Source organism: Oryx dammah, unplaced genomic scaffold (genome assembly GCF_014754425.2).
Source record: "Oryx dammah isolate SB20612 unplaced genomic scaffold, SCBI_Odam_1.1 HiC_scaffold_9, whole genome shotgun sequence".
Taxonomy (NCBI): Eukaryota; Metazoa; Chordata; class Mammalia; order Artiodactyla; family Bovidae; genus Oryx; species Oryx dammah.
Genome location: NW_024070193.1, coordinates 9,363,836 through 9,385,608, shown reverse-complemented (window position 1 = coordinate 9,385,608; position 21,773 = coordinate 9,363,836). Strand labels below are relative to the sequence as shown.

At 40.8% G+C, this 21,773-nt stretch overlaps 1 protein-coding gene across 1 annotated transcript in view; it reads left to right on the top strand.

The window, feature by feature from the left end:
* The window catches only part of PRKAR2A (protein kinase cAMP-dependent type II regulatory subunit alpha), a 61,818-nt gene extending 41,634 nt beyond the window's left edge, over positions 1-20,184 (top strand). The window contains exons 5-11 of the mRNA XM_040246993.1: positions 1,579-1,685; positions 4,509-4,662; positions 10,047-10,148; positions 10,331-10,405; positions 17,052-17,117; positions 19,296-19,437; positions 19,911-20,184. Of these exons, the coding sequence (XP_040102927.1) occupies positions 1,579-1,685; positions 4,509-4,662; positions 10,047-10,148; positions 10,331-10,405; positions 17,052-17,117; positions 19,296-19,437; positions 19,911-20,044 (780 nt within the window). The 3' untranslated portion in view covers positions 20,045-20,184. The remainder of the gene's footprint in view (positions 1-1,578; positions 1,686-4,508; positions 4,663-10,046; positions 10,149-10,330; positions 10,406-17,051; positions 17,118-19,295; positions 19,438-19,910) is intronic.
* Positions 20,185-21,773: the final 1,589 nt, after the last annotated feature.

Below are 21,773 nucleotides of genomic sequence, written 5' to 3'. Positions count from 1 at the left end.
CCAGTCCTGAATCACATGTTGCTTTTGGTTGTCATGGCATGACTTTAGTCCCCTCTAACCCAGAATGCTTCCCCCATACCTTATTCTATATCTCATGACGCTGATGTTTTTGAAGAGTCTGGGCCAGAAGATTTGTTACTCAGAACATGAGGCTGCCTGCCAATGGACAGCCCACAGGCCAGACACACCAGGGTAGATGTATGTGTTTGACCTGTATTGTATGTGAAAATTTGAATTTGCTACCTGTATTTAAATGTGAGATTTCAGGCAACACTGGGCTCACACTCCACATGAATGTGGACACACGAGTAGCAAGACTTCTTTTATAGTATCTGTCAGCTTGTTCAGTATTCACCATCCATGGAACTATGGAACTAAGGAGCTGCTTGTTGGTGATACATTATTTTAAGTAGCAGAATGTTAAATCGTGTGGAATTAGGCAGCAATACAGTTATTTTCTTGCCAGGCCTTCAATCCACAATCCTGCAAAGAGAAAGTCTTTCTGTGAGTTGAAACTGGTCTTTAGTGCTCCCTAACAGTCACTGAGGCTTTCCAGGTGGTGCTAGTGTTACAGAACCTGCTGGCCAGTGCAGGAGACAGAAGAGTTGAAGATCTGATCCCTGGGTTGGCGAGATCCCAGGGCACAGCAACCCACTCTAGAAGTCTTGCCTGGACACTCCTGTGGACCGAGGAGCCTGGTGGGGGGCAGTTCGTAGGGTCACACAGAGTCGGACACTACTGAAGCGACTTAGCACGCACATAGGCTCAATAGCCACTGACAGAGGGATGCTGGCCCTAGACCGAGGCCCCTGTATTGTTAGAATTTAATAGCACTGTTTTGATTATTTTAATATTTGTTGGTACAGTTACCTTCTGCTTATTGCGGGTGCTAGTGGTAAGTAATTGTATGTGTTGTATATAAATAACTATAGCAATACTAACTGTCTGATAATAGAACTTATTTATTAAGTACCTATTATGTGATAAATATTTCCATAGATTTTTTTCCTTTAGTCATGAAAGTTGATGAGCTGGAAGCTGTTTATTAAACACATTTTGTAATGAAGAAACAGATTAAGTGATGTGCTTGACTAGGAGGTGCAGCTGTGCTGCTCCATGAGCTAACCTCCAAAGCATCTCAGCCTGGTAGATGTGACGATCCTGTTAGATCAACACCTGTGGGAAGGTGGCGTCACCACATGACACCTGATACAGTCGAGCCGTCATGGCTGGACACGTGTCGTCCCGGCAGTGACAGTCTTGCGGTGTGGCTGGGTGAATAGGCACCATCGTCTAGATGCCTGTTTTCACGTAAATTGTAGAATGTTGTGGGTTTTTTTTTTTTTTCCAAAAACAATACTGCCTCAGGGAGCTTGGCAACTGGGCTGTGTATGTGAACATGCAGAGCTGAATGGCCACAGGAAGGCATTTGTTTCAGACCCTTAGGTTTCTGCTTGGATGTGGGGGATAGTCTGATGTGAGGATTTCTCCCATGTAGTCACCACCTGAGATAAACACAGTTAATTTTTTTCCTCATAAACGTAAAGGCCATCTTTTCTCCTTGTGTATTCCCTGCAGGAACAGCTATCCCAAGTCCTTGATGCCATGTTTGAAAGGACGGTCAAAGTTGATGAGCATGTCATTGACCAAGGAGATGATGGAGACAACTTCTATGTCATTGAACGGTAGGAGATGGTGTTTTGCAGTTGTACACCTGTACTTAGGAAGATTCGCGGTTCAGGGCAAGTGCTTTACCCTGTGCCTTGTTCAGCCCAGGCAGGACTTAGGGCCAGGTTAACAAGCTCCTCAAAGTTTGCTGCTCTCTGTCCACAGCCTGCCCTCTCTATCTTCTGCTGTCCTGAGTCCTGAGTACAGCGCATACTTGGGTTGCCACTATCTACAATTAGGTGAGCTGTGCAAGATGCGCTTTATAAACATGTTATTTGCAAGTGTCCAAGAGAAGTAATTTCCAAGACACTTTATTGTCATCCAGATCATTCAATCCTAGCCTGATTTTTACACTTGAGTATATTTCCTCAACCTCCATACCTCTGGCCCCTTTTGGCTCTGTTCCAGGTTTAGGTCTGTTGGGAGACATGAAACATGAGGGTTTAACCTGCTCACCCTGGTGTGTTTTCACCTCTTGAGCTATTACTATTGGTATCATCTGGGGGACTCCCTCTGACTCCCTCTCAGTCCTGAAAAGAACACTCACCAGAGTTTAGGATCAATAAGATGTTGCTTCACCAGTATCTTCCATTAGTTGTTTTTCATTTTTTCCTTTCAAGTAATTTCACAGTTATAGAATTGTTACACAACTAGTACAAAAAATTCTTAGAAACCTAGGTTCCCGGGTTAATGTTTTACCAGATTAGCTTTGTGTTTGAAAGTAAGTTGCTGGTATAAGCCCTTTTATCTCCAAATATATGTATATATTTCCTAAAATAGGACATTTTCTTACATAAGCAGAGACCAATTATAAAAATCAGATATTAACATTTTATACAGTACTCTCATCTACTGTACAGACCTTATTCAGTTTTTTCCAATTGTTTTCCTGATTTTTAAGGGCCTTTTTATCTGTATCAGGTAGCTGTACTAGATTCAACTAGTCCCTTTTCTTATCGAAGCCTTTTGCTCATTCAGAAAAATGTTCAAGAATGTATTCCTTGGATAACCTTTGGGCCCTTGATACTGTGACAAATGATTCCAATTAGAGTTAGGAAGGAAATGTTTTATTTAAAGAGGAAAGATGATGCAAATAGTATTGTCTTAAAGAGTCTTTTACTTTTATCTGTCATGCTTAGGCTTCCTCCATAGAATTCTATAAGTAGTGGCAGAAAAAAATTTTTTAAGTTACATCACCACTTCTTTGCTTCTTGTGTAACATGTGATACCTAGTGATTTTTATCAGACAAGTGGAGGCTCTTTGTAGGAAATTTAAGAAAGGGAAAAAAAAGTGAAACAGGAAAGAAAGTAATTTTGCCCTAATTTTATCACCAGGGTATATTCTTTCTTTTTTTCTCCCTTTGCCTTACTGTTAGGTCAGATCCATTACCCCAGATTTGGTTCAGATATCAAGACTGATCATACCATACACACAGACTAAGAGGATATGAAAAGATTGATCATTCTCGTAATGAGTGTTTTAAAGGCTAACAGGGTCGGTTCCCAAGAGGTTCAAAAATGACTTAAGACAGCACAGAGAGGTGACTGGCTTGGTATTTCCTGGTGTTTAGAAGGTAGAGCTGAGGTAGAGTACTCTTGCATATGGGCAGGCTCTTGTGTGATTTGGATTTCCCATCAACACCAAATGAAGGAGCATCTAGGTTTTCTTATCAACTTTCCCAGATGTGAGACAGAAGAGGAAGAAATATTGGAGTGGTAGGGCTTCAAAGCTGATAACAATCAAACATGTAAAATGTAGTTAACTCTTTATTAATTTATGTATATTGCTTTCATATACATTGACTTCATTTAAAAAATCTGTTTGAAGTGGTTTGCCATAGGATACAATATTATTCTATGTCATCATTTATATTGACTGCATAATATGAATATAGACATATATTTGACCTATCTTTTTGTTAGCAGATTAAATTGTGATTTTTGCTGTTATAAATATTACCTGGTGAGCATCCTTGCAGTTAAATATTTTCCAGTATCTTCTATTCTCTCCTTTAGAATACCTGGAGATGAAATTACTGTGTAAAAGGGTCTCTTCAAGGAATTTGTTCTATTGTTAATTATCTTAGAGAAATTTGGAAATGTTTACATTTGCTTATTGAGAGTGCCTATTTCTCCAAATGCCATCCATTGTGAATGTTTTTCTTTAGCCACTGTTAATGAACAATCAGTAGAGAGAAAATTGTATTTTAAAAAATTTTTAATCAATTCTACATCCTAGTTTTCAACAGACTACAAAAGAAAACCCAACCAGTCATTTCAATACCTGCAGGAAAAGCATTTGACAAAGTTTAGCACCTTTTCATGGTAAAAACTCAGCAAAATAGGAATAGAAGAGACTTTTATCCAACCTGATTAAAGGCGTTTATTTTAAAAAATCTATAGCTAACCTCATACTTAATGGTATGAGGAAAGGGAAAACTGAATGTTTTCCCTTTGAGATGGAGAACCAGAGAAACGTGTCTGCTTTCAGCTCCTCATGCAGTATTACACTGTCGATCCTCGCCGATGCAATAAAGCAGAGAGGGGGTCGGGTGAGGAGAGAAACTGACAGGAGGGAGGAAGGGCAAACAGGGTGCAAAGGAAGAGAAATAAAGCTGACATGATCCTCTAGAAAATGCCAAATTCGCTCATGAGAACTAATAAATGAGTTTAGCAAGGTCACATAATACTAAGTCAAATGCAAAAATCCATTATATTTCTATATACTAGCAAACAATCTGTTGGAATTCCCCCAATAACAACATTGTATATCATTGTATATCATCTATTCATATATACCTGCCCATTATAAATGAAATTGTTTCTTTTTGTATTTCCAGGGGAACCTATGATATTTTAGTAACAAAAGATAATCAAACCCGCTCTGTTGGTCAGTATGACAACCATGGAAGTTTTGGAGAACTAGCTCTGATGTACAATACCCCGAGAGCTGCTACCATTGTCGCCACTTCAGAAGGCTCCCTTTGGGGACTGGTGAGTTAGAGAAATGGTTCTCCTTGCATAGCATGGTATTAATCCCCCTTACTTTGGGTCTCTGTCCTTGGCTGTTGGTTCACGGTATATTTTATAGCTGATTATCTGAAAGACACTGTGGAAGGTCTTGACCAATGTGTTTTCCCATTTCCCTGAAGTGATTTGTCAACAGACTGTTGATTGCAAATTACATGGGAAATTGTAGGCTAGCAGTTGTGTCAGCTCTTACCTCATTTTCTCTTTATGTTTTCATCAGACAAGCAGAGAGAGGAAGGATAACTACAGAAGAGACCAGTCTAGAAAAATAAGTGTCATTGAAAGCTCTGCCAAAAGTATTTTCCATCTCTAACTATCCTAGGGCTAACTTTTCACTAACAGATAGTGTTTGACCATCTGTTTATTCATTGGTCCATGCCAGTAGTCAGTAGATTTAGATGACCAGAAAGGCTGACAGCCGTATTCTGGGAAACAGAACTTTCCCAGAATATCTTAGGCATAGACTGCTAAGGTCCTGTCCTCTATTATACATGACCCACCTTGCATCCTTCAGTATCAAGCCTTCAAAATATATAACTCTCTTCCTTCTTAAAAGAATCATCCTCTTGTACAAATTCCAGATTTCGTTTTTAAAATGTTCACTTCTATGGTAATTTGTTTCCATTTACCCTACAAGCAGAATTAAATGTATACCTCAAAATTATCAACATATTTCCTCAAATGAAATCACATTTTAAAGACATACTAAAGCACTTTATTGTGCTATACTAGTGCAGAATTAAGAATGCTCCTGAGCAGGACTTCCCTGGAAGTCCAGTGGTTAGAACTCCTTGCTTCCACAGCAGGGGACTCAGGTTTGACTCCTAGTTCCCACAGTGAACGAGGATCCTGACTGTGATGTGGTACAGCCACAAAAAAAGCAAAACGATTGGTCCTGAGGAATGAGTAATACACTGGCTTAAGAAAAATACATCACACACTTGGGAACCCAGTGCTTAAAACATTCAACATAGATCAAGAAAAATGGAGGAAAATAAACTCAGTTTTAAAATACATTGATGACAACTTCTAGTCCAGGCCAAGACAGAATAGCCCCATTCCTCCCTAGTCTTCCCTCTTAAAGCTAGAAAACTCTGGATATCATACAACAGACAAACATAGGCGACCCTGAGAGAGGGAAACGAGAAGGTGCACTGGTTAGGGATTTCAGGACTTAAGGAAGGATACAACAGTGAGTTCCCCAGGTTTTCTTACTAACTGCCATGTATCCCATCATTTTTCAATAACTGAAAGAAAAGAACTGTCAACTGAAAATTCTACACCTCGAGAGACTATCCTTCAGAAATTAAGTTTCCTCCAGAAACTTTGTCACCAGCAGGCCTACCTTGAAAGAATGACTGAAGGAAGTTCTGCAAACAGAAAGGAAGTAATAAAAGGAGATTTGGAATATCAAGAATGAAGAAAGAACAACCAAAAGAGTAAACATATAAGTCTATCCTCCTCTTTAGTTTTCTAAAATAGTTTAGATGCTTGAAGCAAAATTATAACATTGTCTTATGTGATTCTCACTGTATGTAGAGGAAATATTTCAAAGGGGCCTAAATGAAAGTTAAGCTTCTACACTTTACTCACACTTCTAAAATGTTGACACCAGTAGACCATGGTAAGTTACATATGTAAATATAATACCTAGAGCAACTACTAAAGTAACCTGTGCAAAGAGATATACTCAAAAGCTGTACAAATCAAAAGGAATTCTACAAAGTAATTCAGGTAACCTACGGAAAGGCAAGAAAAGTGAAATAGAAGAACAGAAAAGAGAGGGGAGAACAGAAAACATTGAATAAAATGGTAGATGTAGGCCCTAACATATGATTTGTTACTATAGATGATCTAAATAGGCCAATTAAATGATAGAGACTGGTAGAATGTATTATCTTAAATGACCCAACAATATGCTATTCATAAGAAACTCACTCAAATATAATAATATAGGTAGGTTGAAAGTAAAAGGACAGTAATAGATATACTATGCAAACATTAACCAGAAGAAGTCAGGAGAAATTAAGTTAGTATCAGATAAGTAGATTTCATGGCAGAGAAAATTACCAGAAGCAACAGAAACTCTAACCCTATCATTTTCATAATAATGAAAGAGTTAATCTACCAAGAAGACACAGAAGCCCTAAAGCTGTATATACCAAACAACAGAGCTTCAGAATATGTAAAGCTAATACTGATAGACTGAAAGAAAAAATAGATAAATCCACAACTGTATTTGCAGACTTCAACACCCCTTTCTCAACAATCAGTAAAACAACTAGAAAGAAAATCAGGAAGGTTATAGGATTTAGCACCACCATCAACCAAAAGGGTCTAATTGAAATTTATAGGACATGTCACATAACAGCAGAGAATACACATTCTTTTCGAGCCCGTGAATGTTTACTGAGATAAACTACATATATCTTGGGATATTAAAAGTTAGCAAATTCAAAAGAATTGAAATCAGACAGTGTGTTCTCTAACCACAGAAACCAGAAATCAGTAATAGATAACAGGAAAATCTCCAAACACTTGGAAATTAACCCATTCCTAAGTAATCTGAAAGTCTCAATAGAAATTTATTAAAACTGAACTGTAAACTGCTTGCCTTCTGGTTGGGATATGAGAATTAAACAGAAGGACACAAGACAAGCCATTCCCTTAGTGCCTGGCATATGTTGGGCACTACCGAGTGGGGACACCCGCACCCCTTGGTTGTGGGGCTGCTCCCCACCCTTTTCTTCCTGAAGCTCCCTCTCCTAAGACCCCTGCTCTGCCTTTCTAGTTCCTCACCTTATCCTGTGCAGTCTTTCTTCCTGTTCCTGCTATCTTAAGTGAGATTCATCTCCCTGCTGCCTTAAGTGATCTTTTTAGATGTCTTTTTCTCCTGCTTTACAGTCCAAGCCCTTCCAACACTCCAGTACTTCCTTCGGGAGAGTGACTCCCAGAGTGTCCTCCACAGTGTGACTTCTCACTTGTGCCTCCCAAGGTCTTGGAAATGCCTTCTGAGGCTAAAGCAGAGAGAACCGGGTGTTGCCACTGAGTTTCTCAGATTGGATTGCATACAGCTCAGACAGCAAAGCATCTGCCTGCAAGGCGGAAGACCTGGGTTCAATCCCTGGGTCAGGAAGATCCCCTGGAGAAGGAAATGGCAACCCACTCCAGTACTCTTGCCTGGAAAATCCCATGGACAGAGGACATAGTCCTCTGGGGTCGCAAACTGTCGGACACAACTGAGCAACTTCACCTTCACTTTCTTTTACTAGGGGCAACTGCTACACTTAGTCTCTGCTTCCTCTTTGTCTTGCTTGCGTGAAAGTCAGTAGAATCTTTTTCAGGGAACTTCTGCAGTCAAAGGAAAGGGTTACATTCTTTTTCTCTTTTGAACTTCAGGGCTGTTTGCCATTTCACAGTAGGAGATTCCTCTTCACAGCTCCATTGGAAGCTCCCTAGAAGCTGGGGTGGTGCTTTTTTATACCCTCCACAGTCACAGGAACTGGCCTTGTTCAGCATGGGAGCTCTGGGAAGTGTGAAAGCATACACAGAAAGGTTGGAACACAGAGAAGTCACTCTAAGAGCTATCAGTTGTTTTCTCTTTAGCTGGAAATACAGTTCATTGCTGCAATTGTAGTAATCTTTGTTATGTTATTGGTGGCTCAGATGGCTGAGAATCTGCCTGCAGTGCAGGAGACCCAGGTTTGATCCCTGAGTTGGGAAGATCCCCTGGAGAAAGGAATGGCTACCCACTCCAGTATTCTTGCCTGGAAAATCCCATAAACAGGGGAGCCTGGCAGGCTATGGTCCATGGGGTCTCAAAGAGGCAGACACCACTGAGCAACTAACACTTTCACTTTGTAACATTAAAAATGGATTTAGAAATACTAGTTTTTTGACAATGTCTACTCAGACATAAAGAAGGGAACTTCATAACTCCCATTGTCTCAATCTTGAGTATTCTCTTTCCACAGCACCCTTGGCCTCGATTGGCCCAGAAAACACATGGAAACTGATAATGGAGTGATATTCCAAAGTACAACAGTAACATTATAAATGATATTAGTACATCTCCAGCTTTGGACTTCAAAAAAGTAGTGGCAAGTGGTGCAGCCCATTAGAGCAATCAGGGATTGCATGGCTCTTTGCAGGCAGACAGATGGAAAAGAAAATGGGGGGCAGATTCTGGCTTAATGCCAGAGAGCAGACATTGTATGTCAGTTTAGGAAGGGAGGGTAGGAGTCTGCCACATTTTACCCTAGGAGCACAGGGCACAGGAGGTGACTTCTGCAGATGGAACTTGGCATGGGGTTGGACCAGGGGACTCTGATGGCGCGTGAGCCGGTGAAGTCTGTTTAGACATCTCTGCTCAGTTGTGTGTGTCCTCCACCCAGCTCCCACCCCATCATCAAGAATACTAAAATAGCAAACCTACACCTAAATTTGCCCTTACCCCCTTACTGTTTCTCATTCTTTCAGCCTTTAGGATGTCATTAGTGTACTTTCAAAAAAAAATATTCCTATTCCTGAGAGCCCGAGGTAGAAGAAAGGTGCAATTAACTTAGGTATAAAAAACTGCCTAGCCTTGTAGGAGCCTAAGCAATTAACATTCTCCTGGCTGCATGTCCCTCCCCATACATGCATACATGTATTTGAGAACCTGACCATAACTCTGGTTAACTGTCTCGAGTTTGAATCCTTGACTTGCTGGGGTCAAGATAGGTTTCACATGCCTGCCTTCCATCTTGAGTTTCCTACTTTCTCTCTCCATTAAATTATAAAACCTACCTCCCCTTCGGATACCAGACAAATTTATATTTTTGCAACAAAATTTTCCTTGATCACTCCAGGCTATTGTGAATGCGCTCTCTCTTCAGAATTCTTGTAGGACTTGCTTTATCTCTGTAGTTCATCTAGCAAATTTCATATGCAGTCTTGAACTGTAGTTTTTTTATTCCTATAAATTTTGTATTACTTCCCCATTGAGATTATAAAGTCCTTGAGGGCAAGAACCATCTTACTGTTTTATCTGCTTTTTTTTTTTTTTTGAAGGTGTGTCTTTGCACCTTGAACAGTGACTGTGAGCTTTTTTAATTTTTTATTTTATTTATGACCTATAGGTGGCACTCATTGAGTACTTGACAGCAAGTGACAACATGAGACATCTGTCTTGTCCAGGCTGCAGATCTTTTTCTTCCAGTGATGACTCAAATTGAAGTATCATTAAACACTCAGTTGATCCAGTACCTTCCAAAGACCTCTAATCTTTGCTGTGGCACAGTTTCAATTAAATGACAGATGCTCTCTTATACGAGCACTCACCAGAATTTTCATATTCTTTCTTACAGGACCGTGTGACATTTAGAAGAATCATAGTGAAAAACAATGCAAAAAAGAGGAAGATGTTTGAATCATTTATTGAATCTGTGCCGCTTCTTAAATCACTAGAGGTAAAGCCTATTTTAATATGAGTCTGTATATGGGGACTTAAGAAAAGCTGTTAAACCAATTCTCTTGTTAGGTTTCTTAATTCATACTATTCTAGCCCATTTCAATGTTGTATAGATACTGTCAGTATTTGTGACTTTAATTTAAGGTCTTTTCCTTAGAATTTGTGTGTTCATTGTTTCAGGTGTCAGAACGAATGAAGATCGTGGATGTAATAGGAGAAAAGGTCTATAAGGATGGAGAGCGTATAATCACTCAGGTGAGTGGGGACCTCGGGCAGCTCCTTTCTCGGAAGTCATCTCCTGAAGGACTAGTACGTCATTTGTCCACTCATCCTGGGGAGCTCATGTTGCGAGGTACTCAGGCACACTTGCTGCAGAATCTTCTGAAGCCCATCGATGTTCACCTCTGGCCTCTGTTCACCTTTCCTTGGCTTCTGGTTTTGTTCTTTTGGATATCGCTTTCTTTTAACCCAGAGTAAGCCTCCTTCATCACTGTTAAAACCTGGAGGTCAGAGAGTTGTGTATTTTCTCTCTCTGTTTGGCCCAAAGTGTCTCTTAGCTAACCCAGTACACAGCAGTCTTCCGTGATTGACCAGATCTGTAAGGTGCCTTAGTGTCTCCTTTGTACCCTTCTGTCATGTTACTTCAGGTACTGTAAGGATCGCCACACAGTGGACTTGAGCATTATGATGAGTGCTGTGTAATAATTTTCCTTATCTACTGTGTTTGCTTTTTAAATTATATGTAAAAGGTATTATGGTCGGCTTCCCTGGTGGCTCAGAGGGTAAACCGTTTGCCTGCAATGCAGGAGACAGGGGTTCGATCCCTGGGTCGGGAAGATCCCCTGGAGAAGGAAATGGCACCCCACTCCAGTAATTGCCTGGAAAATCCCATAGACTGAGAAGCCTGGTAGGCTACAGTCCATGGGGTTGCAAAGAGTCGGACACGACTGAGCGACTTCACTTCACTTCAAAAAGTATTATAGATTTTTCCATTTTATATTTCCATTTCCATATTATAAACTTATCTGTGTGTGGTTCTGGCAGGATCACTGGGAAGGGGACTTCCCTGGCAGTCCAGTGGTTAGGACTCCATGTTTCGACTGCAAGAGTCATGAGTTAAATCCCTGGTCAGGCTGGGAGCTAAGATCTCACAAGCTACACACTGAAGCCAAAAAAATTTTTTTAATTAAAAAAACAAAAGGAGACTGGGGAGGTGTCTGGTTGGTCTGGGTTGAGGAATGTGCCCTCCTTGAACCTCAACTTGGGGCTAGAAGGAAGACTCAGAGTGGACAAACCTAAATCCCCAGACCACCCTTGGGGCCTGGAGGTGGAGTTGACCCAACCAGTGCCACAGAAATTAATCAGACTGATGGCAGAAGGAGAGAGAGATGCTCCCAGAAAAAAAGAACTAATGACTAAATGGTGTCTAAGTGGCATCTCCAAAAGCCTTTGTTTTCCAGATAGCCGCACTGCTAATAATTCCTTTAACTGGAAGTTGGTTTGATTCAGTATTTGTTAAGATAGACAAGTAGGACTAGATTTAAGTGCTATAATGAGAGGGGAAAGAATGACAATGAGAATGTAGAAAAGGAAGTATTCCATATGGTTTCATAGAGGAACCAACCTTTGAACTAAGCTTAAAGAACAAGTGCATTTTCAGCAGTTGGGGTCAGGGAAAGATATTCCAGGGCAAGAGAACAGTATAAGCAAAGGCCGTGGGTGTGAGCTGTGTTCCAGGCCAGGTGTCCTGGTATGGGAAGAACGTGCACCTGAGTTGCCGAGATGGAATGTGTTGACTGGCCAAATTTGTTTCTGAACCTGCAGTGCTTTAATTTACCCCCAGAGGACCTCTACTTTGTCCTGAAAGCCCCAGGCCTTCAGGAGGTACATCAAGAGGTATAAAAACCCACAGTGTTTTCTGGGATATGTGTGTTCTTGAAGTTAGGAGTGCTAGGTGGTAGTGCAGAATGGACACAAGTTAAGATGATACCCACCTTATAGACCCCTTTTGGCAGTGCCTCTTGACCAAGACTTCTCTAAGGACTAGCAGTATTAGCATTATATCAGAATGTTAGAAATTGTTAGGAATTATGGTTCCTGGGCCCCATGCCAGACCAACTGCAAAAACCATACTTTATGTTGTTTTGTTTGTCTCCTTGTTTGTTTGGTCAGCTTTGTTACCCTGTATTTGACATACAATAAAATTACCAAGTTTAAGTATACAATTTGAGATTTTTATAACCACCCCTATAATCATAGTGTAGTGCTTTTCTAATCACCTCAAAAAGCTGCTTGTTTGTATTTTAAGTAAATCCCCTCACCCACCCCCTTATTCCTGAAAACCACTGATCTGCTTTCTATCACTTTAGAAATTCCTTTTCTAGAATTTCACACAAATAAAACCATATAATGTGTAGTTTTTTCGTGTCTGACTTATTTCTCTTAGCATAATGTTTTTGAGGTTTATCTATGTTGTATGTTTCAGAGGATTATTCCTGTTTGTTCGAGAATAGTATCCCATTATACAGATGTACGATAACTTGTCTTTCCACTCACCAGTTGAGAGCCATTTGGGGTCTTTCCAAATTTTGGCAGTTATGAATAAAGCTGCAATAAGCATTCACATACAAGTTTTTGCATGGATATATGTTTTTATGGAATTGCTGAGTCACATGGTAAACATTTGTTTCACAGGTTGCCAAAATGTTTTTTAAGATGTCTGTAGCACTGTGCATTCCCCCAACAGTGTTCAAGAGTTCCAGTTGCTGTGCGTCCACATCAGCACTTAGTACCAGGTCTTTAATGTTAGCCATCCTAGAGTGAATATCTCATTTTGGTTTTATTTTACATCTGCCTAATGTCTAATGATGGTGAGCATCTTTTCCTGTGATTGCTTTTCATCCGTATGTTTTCTTTGGTGAAGTACACCTTTTGCCCTATTTTAAATTAGGTCATTCGGCTTCTTAATATATTGAGCTGTAAGAATTCTTAAAAAAAAAAAAAAGATTTATCTGTTGATTTATGGCTGTGCTGGGTCTCATTGCTGCATGCAGCCCTTCTGCCGTTGCGGAGGCTACTTTCTAGTTGTGGTGCCCTGGCTTCTCATTGCAGTGGTTTCTCTCATTGCAGAGCACCAGCTCTGGATCACTGGCTCGGTAGTTGTGGCCCATGGGCTTAGTTGCAACTTGTGGGGTTCCCTGACCAGGTATTGAATCTGTGTCCCCTGCATTGGCAAGTGAATTTTTTACCACTGAGCTGCCAAGGAATCCCCTGAGTTGTAAGAATTCTTTATGTACTCTGAGAACAAATCCTTTACCAGGGCAATGATTTGTAAATATTTCTCCCAGAATGTGGCTGTGAGGCTTGTCTCTTCATTTTATTAGTAATACCTTAAAAAGCAAAAGTTTTAAATTTTGACAAGTCCAGTTTGTCATTTTTTTTCCTCTTATAATTCACTCTGTTTGTGTCCTACTTAAAAAAAAAAGTTTGCATAATCAATAAGATTTTCTCTTATTTAACTTCTAGGCAAGTACTATTCAGTAGAAATATTATGTGAGCCCCAAACAATTTAAAATATTTTAGTAGCCAAATTAAAAAAAAAAAACAAAAACAGGTGAACTTTAATTTTAATAGGGTATTTTAACCTACTATGTCTAAAATATTGCATTTCAACATCTAAGTGATATAACAATTTAATAATGAGATATTTTACATTTGGAGGATATTCAGTCGTTAAAATTCAGCGTATATTTTACACTTACAGCACCTGTGAAATTATACAAGCCACAGTTCAGGTGCCCAGTAGTGACATGTGACTAGTGGCTCCTATACTGAACCATGCAATTCTAGTCTCATAGTTTTAGATCTTACATTTAGATCTGTGGTCCATTTTGAATTAATTACAAGATAGAGAAGGTTAGAGCTTTTCATATGGATGTCCAGTACTTCAGCACCATTTTCCTATTCCATTGCCTGGACACTTGCAATGAGAATCAGTCACCCATATATGTTTGGGTCTATGTCTGGTCTCTTTTGTTCCACTGATCTATGCCTGTCTCTCAGTTAATGCTATGTTGTCTTGATTACAATAGCTTTATATAGTAAATCTTTCAATCAGATAGTTTAAAGCCCTCCAAATTTTTTGTTCTTTGTCTTAATTATTTTGTCTGTGCTATGCTCTTTGCATTTCTGTATACATTTTACAACGAGCTTATCAACTTCTACCAAAAAAAGCCTGCTGAGCTTTTTTATTGGGATTACATAAGTTGAACCTATAGATAAGTTCGGGGAGTAGTTGACATCTTAATAGTGAGTCTTTTGTGACAGTCTCAGCCTATTGAAAGTGATGCTGTTGGCTAGGAATGCCTGGGGCACTTATCTTTGCCCATACTGTTAATACTTGCGGTGAGCCTTCACAGACATTCACCCTGGCAGAGCCAGCGCCATAGCTGGACCAGCCCTTCTGGTTCTTATTATGATTGCAAGATGCACCTTGAGCAACAGCCATCTGGGAACTTTGAAAAAACAAGGTTTATTACTCACAGGTCCTGAGGGGCAGGCCCAGAGCCACACAGTGAGTTCACAGGGGAAAGTCCATCCATGCGCACATACTGACCTGGAATTGCCTTTACTGAGGATGACGGTGCTTGTGGTGCCCAGGGTTTTGCAGGTTTACTCCTTATTGGTATACCTCAAACATAAGAGTATCTTCCCTGGTGGCTCAGACGGTAAAGAGTCTGCAATGCGAGAGACCCAGGTTTGATCCCTGGGTTGGGAAGATACTCTGGAGAAGGAAACGACAACCCACTCCAGTATTCTTGCCTGGAAAATCCCATGGAGAGAGGGGCCTGCCGGGCTACAGTCCATGGGGTCACAAAGAATCAGACACGACTGAGCAACTAACACACACAAACAAAAGAGTAGGAATTTGGGCACAAGAATGTAAAAGTGGGGTCACTCAGGCAGTTTTCATTTGTTCTAGGGGTGGTTACACAGGTGTGTACAAGTGTAAAAATTCATCAAGCTGCAGCATTGAAATCAGCACTTTAAATTATGATTGTTATATATCTTTCTAAACAAAGGGCTCAGACACCGCCCTTTACCACTTCTCACTTCTACAGTTCTTCTCTACTGCTCACTACTCTTTTCTTGGTCACCAGTGTTTCCATAAATTTGACTATTACTCTTGACCTCCCGGCAGCGCTGAACACTGGTAATCTCATCTTCCTTTATGAAACTCCCTCCTTGGACCTAGAAACGATTTTCCCTCTTGGTGGCCCTGTGTCTGGCTCCTCTTTAGTTTCCTTCATGGCTTCCCATCCTTCATCAACTTATATCCTAAAGTTTTATATCCTATTTGTATTACACAAATAGAACTTATTGGTGATTTGGTTCTGCTTATTGGTGATTTGGATGTAGGGTCAATTCAGTCGCTCAGTCGTGTCTGACTCTTTGCAACCCTATGGCCTGCAGCTTGCGAGGCTTCTCTGTCTATCACCAGCTTCCGGAGCTTGTGCAAACTCATGTCCATCGAATTGGTGATGCCACCCAACAATCTTGTCCTCAGTTGTCCCCTTCTCCTCCTGCCTTCAATCTTTCCCAGCATCAGGGTCTTTTCCAAGGAATCAGTTCTTCCCATCAGGTGGCCAAAATATTGGAGCTTCCGCTTCAGCATCAGTCCTCCCAATGAATATTCAGGACTGATTTCCTTTAGGATTGACTGGTTTGATCTAACAAACCAAAGGATGGTTTGATCTATCTAGGTATGCAGGGTACCTACCCAACATAGCAACACAGAAATCCACAGACAGCCCCTTATAAGGCTATGGAGCAGTGATTATTATGTGGTGACCTAGGACTAGATTAACTCAGGAATGTCAGCCTTAGCTGTGTGTGGTCCCTGTGTGATATATGAAGGACATGAAGTCTTATGGAGACATACAACCTGTCACATGGAATGAGAGTGCATGATTAGTATTGGATTATTCAGTGTAGATGGTCTTTGCTTCAGAAGTTAGATGAGAAGTCAGAGGCTGATGTGTGCCTGAGAGCCTCCTCTTCCATAGCTGCTTGCCTACCTCTCACCTCCTTCCAGGCTTTGCTCGCATCTCACCTTCTCACTGAGCTGCTCCTGTATGCTACGTAACATCTCTTCCCTCACCACTCCAGATCCCACATTCCCTGCTCTACTTTTTTCCTGTGGCCCTTGTTGCCTTCCCATACAGCAGCATAATTTACTGATTCATTTTGTTGGTTGTTTACAGTTTGTTTACTCTACCAGACTGTAATTTCCACAAGAGTAGGGATATTGTTTATCCACTGATTTATCTCTCATGGCACATAATAATTATTTGTTGAATTACCTGAATAACTGGTTCAGCTAAGTGGTTTAACATCAAAACAAGCAAAGCCAAGCCTGAGGCTTATAAGAGTGACATCAGCCCCCATGAAGGCACCTGCCTCACCAAGGTGGTGCTTTCTCCAGCTCCACGCTGTCCTCTGGAGGGCTGTATTTGATGGTGGAGATCATTGCTGGGCTTCATGACCCAGGGTTAGCCAGGAGTCACCTTGATACTGCCTGCAGCTGACTTGGCTACTTACCCCTTATCATAGGTCTCGTTAGCTGACCAACATGAGCTGTAAGAATACAATCTGTGCAGTTGCCAGCCTGGGTATATTCACGGAGACAGATGGGAATATTCCATGTTAGGAAGGAGAGATGTTTGTCAGTTACAGTTGGACTGACATCAGGATCCTCCTGTTTTTGTTCTGAATTTGTTAGCCATCACTTGGTTTGTAGGCTTGGAAAATAATAAAATTGGAGCTCAGGCAATGTGAAGATTGTCTATTTCTGTGTCCTTCAGTACATATGGCTCTGACCTCACCTCCTCTCCCTTTTCAGGGTGAAAAGGCTGATAGTTTTTACATTATAGAGTCTGGTGAAGTGAGCATCTTGATCAAAAGCAAGGTGAGTTTATACGTGATGATGTGGGTTGTTCCAGGGGAGATCCAGATGCCAGGTGTATGCACAGAATGTAACTGTTTACTTTAATAGTGTGAAGTGTGTTTCATGTGCCAGAATCATAATTGTTATGTGAGATATGTGACTGACAGAGACCAGGGTTTAAGCCCACTCATTGATAAAGATTTAGTATATATATCTTTTTTGTTGCTTTTACCTCTGTTGTGTAATTAAGGATATGAGAAGTAGTGGCCTATAAATCAATAAGAAAAAGGGTAAGTACCCTAATAGAAAATGGGAAGATTATTGAATATATAACAAAGAATACATTGTGAGTGTTGGTTATGAAAAAGCTTCCTTTTTAGCATGCTAGGAAGGGAGTCTCTAGGGCAGTTATTATTGTGGCCATTTGATGGATAGGGAGACCTAGGAAACACAATGACCTATAGGTGGAAAGAGTGATTCTTAAGATAAATTCATCATCATTAGATATTGTTTCAGTTTTTTTTAAGAGTAAATAATTTTTAAAAATACTGACTTACTGTGTGATACTAAATCAACTTAGTGTGAAACCTTTTACAGAATATTTTTTGTAAAAGTTAAGTGTGGAGAAAGAGGACTTCCCCAGTGACTCACTGGTAAAGAATCTGCTGGCCACTGCAAGAAATGCGAGGTGGATCCCTGGATCAGGAAGATCCCCTGGAGAAGGAAATGGCAATATTCTTGCCTGAAAAATCCTGTAGACAGAGGAGCTTGGCAGGCTACAGTCCATGGGGTCGCAGAGAGTCGGACATGAGTGAGCAACTAAACAGCAACAGTGGAGAAAGAAAAATATGATTACTGCCTATAAGATGGCTTGATTCCTAATTAAAATTTTTTTACTTACAGTTTTTGGACTACTGATATATGTTTGTACATTTCTCATGTTTATTGACACCTACTGATCACAGCATAGTATTGTGTTTGTAGGTCCAACAGCACTGTGGCACTGGATTGGGAAAGAAGGCAAGCTTGTCAGAGATTCAGTCTTGTTCTCTGCCCAGACCTACTGAATCAGAATCTGCATTATATCAAAACCTACAGGGGGCTGGTGTTCACAATACAGTGGGATAAGTGCTCTTCGAGAGAAGGGATTAGGTGGACATGAGCATGTCTGGAGTCCCAGAGAATACGACAGACACTGTAGAGAGAGAGCATTGGCTCGGAAGGGGTAGATCAGCTTCAGAGCAAACAGGTCAGGGCAGGGAAGGAGGGAAAATCAAACCATGTAAGTGAGCATGGTGCTTTTATTTATGTTGCTAAATTAACCTTCAAAAAATTATTTATCTGCCCCTGCCATAAAGTGGCTCTTACAGGTTGAAACTAATTCTTACTAATAAGTTATAAGTATTTTTTTATTTAAACAAGTTATTGCTTAGCTTAGCAGATAGATTTGTTAAAAAAAAAAAAAAACTATATAGTAAGTAAAATATAGTACGTTATTCTCCGTAATTCAAAAAGCACAAAATATAACCTGTTTGATTTCTTAGACTATCATTTTAAAATTTAAACTACTATAAAAATTTTTTAGTTACTTAACTCTTCTACACAAATGTAGTGGGACCACTAGTTGAAGATGCAGATAGTACATAAAAATGAAATTGGTCTCTGTAATGTATTGTCTGAGTCCTGCTGGGCCTTAAGTCAAAAAGAAGTAGCTCTGGATGTGACTCTAACCAAGAGAAGCATTGGCATTATTTAGGAAGAATTAGCCAAACACCTTGTCTTTTCCCTTGTGTCTCAGAAGTCAGCATCTACCAAATGGATTGCATTCATATATATATTTAAATGTACATGTAATATATTAACTATTCCATATATTTAATATATATTAAAGTATATTAACATAATATTATATGTTGGTTTATATACTGTATTACATTAATATGTGATATTAGTATATAATATATACTACAATAATATTTATATATATATACACACACCTCACCTCTTGTTAAAAGCCAGCTCCTTTGGTTAAACCAGGCCCCGGGGAGCAGCCCATGCACTTTACACAGTGTAGTCAGTCTCTGCAACACGAATCTCTAGGTAATTGTGGTAAGTGTACTGAGAAGGGACCGCAAGGGTGTGCAACTGGACATGTCTACTTGTGATTCTGGAATCAGTCGTGTTCTCTACCTGTTCTAGACTAAAGTCAACAAGGATGGTGAGAACCAGGAGGTCGAGATTGCGCGCTGCCACAAGGGGCAGTACTTTGGAGAGCTTGCACTGGTCACCAACAAACCCAGAGCTGCTTCCGCTTATGCAGTGGGAGATGTGAAATGCTTAGGTAAGAAAGATGCTTTGTGTGTTATTTTTTTTTTTTTTCCTAATATGCAGTTTTTTTTCCCCATCAACATGCCTTGACTTACTCCACCAGCTCTCACATCTAGGCTTGTACAGTTTGTGTTACCAACCAGAAATGGGTGAATGTGTTCTTTTAGCAAACATTCGTGAGCACTGACAATAGCCTGTGAACGAGACGGACATAGAAGCCCCCAGCCTGTGTGGAAAGAGCAGAGATGGAAACTGGTATCCAGGGCTGTGTGGGGACAGAGAATGGGTGCTGCTACGCTCTGCAAAGTCTCAATAGCAGGGCTGTGTCCACATAAAACCCCGTCTTTTTCAAGTGTCCAGTATCTAGTAGTCCGATTCCTCCGACAGGAATGGACATGTTTAAGAAAAGGTTTATGTGAGGGAAGCGACTTTGACTTGCTTGTGTGGAGAACTCATTCTCTCCCTCACCTCTTTCTAACAATACAGTTATGGATGTGCAAGCGTTCGAGAGGCTGCTGGGGCCCTGCATGGACATCATGAAGAGGAACATCTCGCACTATGAGGAACAGCTGGTGAAGATGTTTGGCTCCAGCATGGATCTGATCGATCCCGGGCAGTAGGTGTGCCACACCCCAGAGCCTTCTCAGTGTGACACCAGAAACTTCCGGTCAGCCACAGAACACAAACAGAAGACACAACAGAACCGTTCCTGCTGTTGCCACCGCCGCTGCCATTGCCATGGCCGTGGGCGCTTAGAAAACTTGAAAGTCAGCACTAAAGGATGGGAGAGGTTCAACCCACACCTCCACTTTGCTTCTGAAAGTCCATTGTTAGACCACTCGTCACGATCACTCCAACCCAGTCTTCACATCTTTGGTTCCAAATGGCATGTCTCTCCAACAATTTAAGTGCCTGATACAAAGTCCAAAGTGTAAACATCTTCCTTTCCTCTCTTGCTGCTACTATGGCTTTTGAAAGTTACCACAGGTTGGCACAAACCTGTGGTGTAACTGTAGACGCCCTCCCCCAACCTCTCTCAAGGAGGGACATGTTGTAGCCTTCCGTCTCCTCATCTGTCTTTGGAGAAAGTCCACATTTGTTCACAATTGTAGCCTTTTTGGTTGTACCGTTTAAAGTGGTGGCAGATGTGATGGAGATCTGTGGGCCTGTGGCACTGTACTGTCTGCTGACTGGCACACGACAGCTGTCCCCCAATTCTCAGTGATGCTTAGGGAGAGGTCCTGCCCAGGGCCCAGCAGGTCAGCACCCCAGAGCTCACTGATTGGTCATCAGGATCCACGTTAGAGCAGAAAACTGGGGTTTGGCACATTCTTCAGGTAGCAGAGAGCCAGGGAAGGTTTTCTGGGTTGGGGGGGGGTGTTTTCTTTTGTTTTAGTACATTTCTTTTCATTTTGTTTAATCTCTGTGCAGTGTGCATGAGTGGATTGCTGTCCATCTATAAGGAGTCGATGTCTGGGACTGCCACTGCTCTATCTGACCTAAATATGCTCCCAGGCCACTCCTGCCTGTCTCATTTCCAGTCACTTCTACCAGCTGATGGCAGTGTGCTGGCAAAGCCCTTCCCTTCTACTCCAGAGTGGTTACGTAGCTTTGCTGTTGAACCATCAGTTTTTAAACTCTTTAAAGAAAAAGCAGCTATCTTTGTGGAAAAAAAAAATTTTTCCCTCTATTTAGAGAATTCCCCTTGCACATACTCCTTTATATCAGTTTGTCAGCTGACTCAAGCATTCATCCTAAAGATCAACTCTTTTTGTTAGTTTAAAAAAAATTGGTATCGTGTACAATTTCATAAAATTACTTCAAAGACCTTTCTAATTAAGATGTTGGGATATTTGGGGTTCCAGTTGTTAATCCCACAGGAAAGTAACTTAGCTTTTTTTTAACCTTTTGATTATATCAGGTAGAGTTCTGATGAATTATCATAATTAACTAGATATAGTTCAGAATGAAATTTTTTTTCTTCAGAATGACCTGGAATCAGGTGTTACAAGAGATCCTAAGAGCAGTGTGACATTTACCTAAAGATAAATTTGGATGTCATGGCCACGTTTATATTAAATCAAGAGGCCCTTTCTGATAGGAGTTTTTTAAACTTGTATATCTCAGTGAATCCCTGGGAGATTAACATGCTGGGGCTCAAGTCATCCCTGTTGTAGACAGCGATGGAGCCCATGCAGTCAGCATGGCCCTCTTAAACCAGGCTGTCTGCTTTTGCCACAGACAGTATAGCTGAGAGATCTTTAGAGCAGTGGCCCATCATCGCCTTGCTTGGTTCTCCCTTTTCCTTGTTCTCCCTGAAGTCAAAGCAGAAAGACTCTCAGTCGGCAG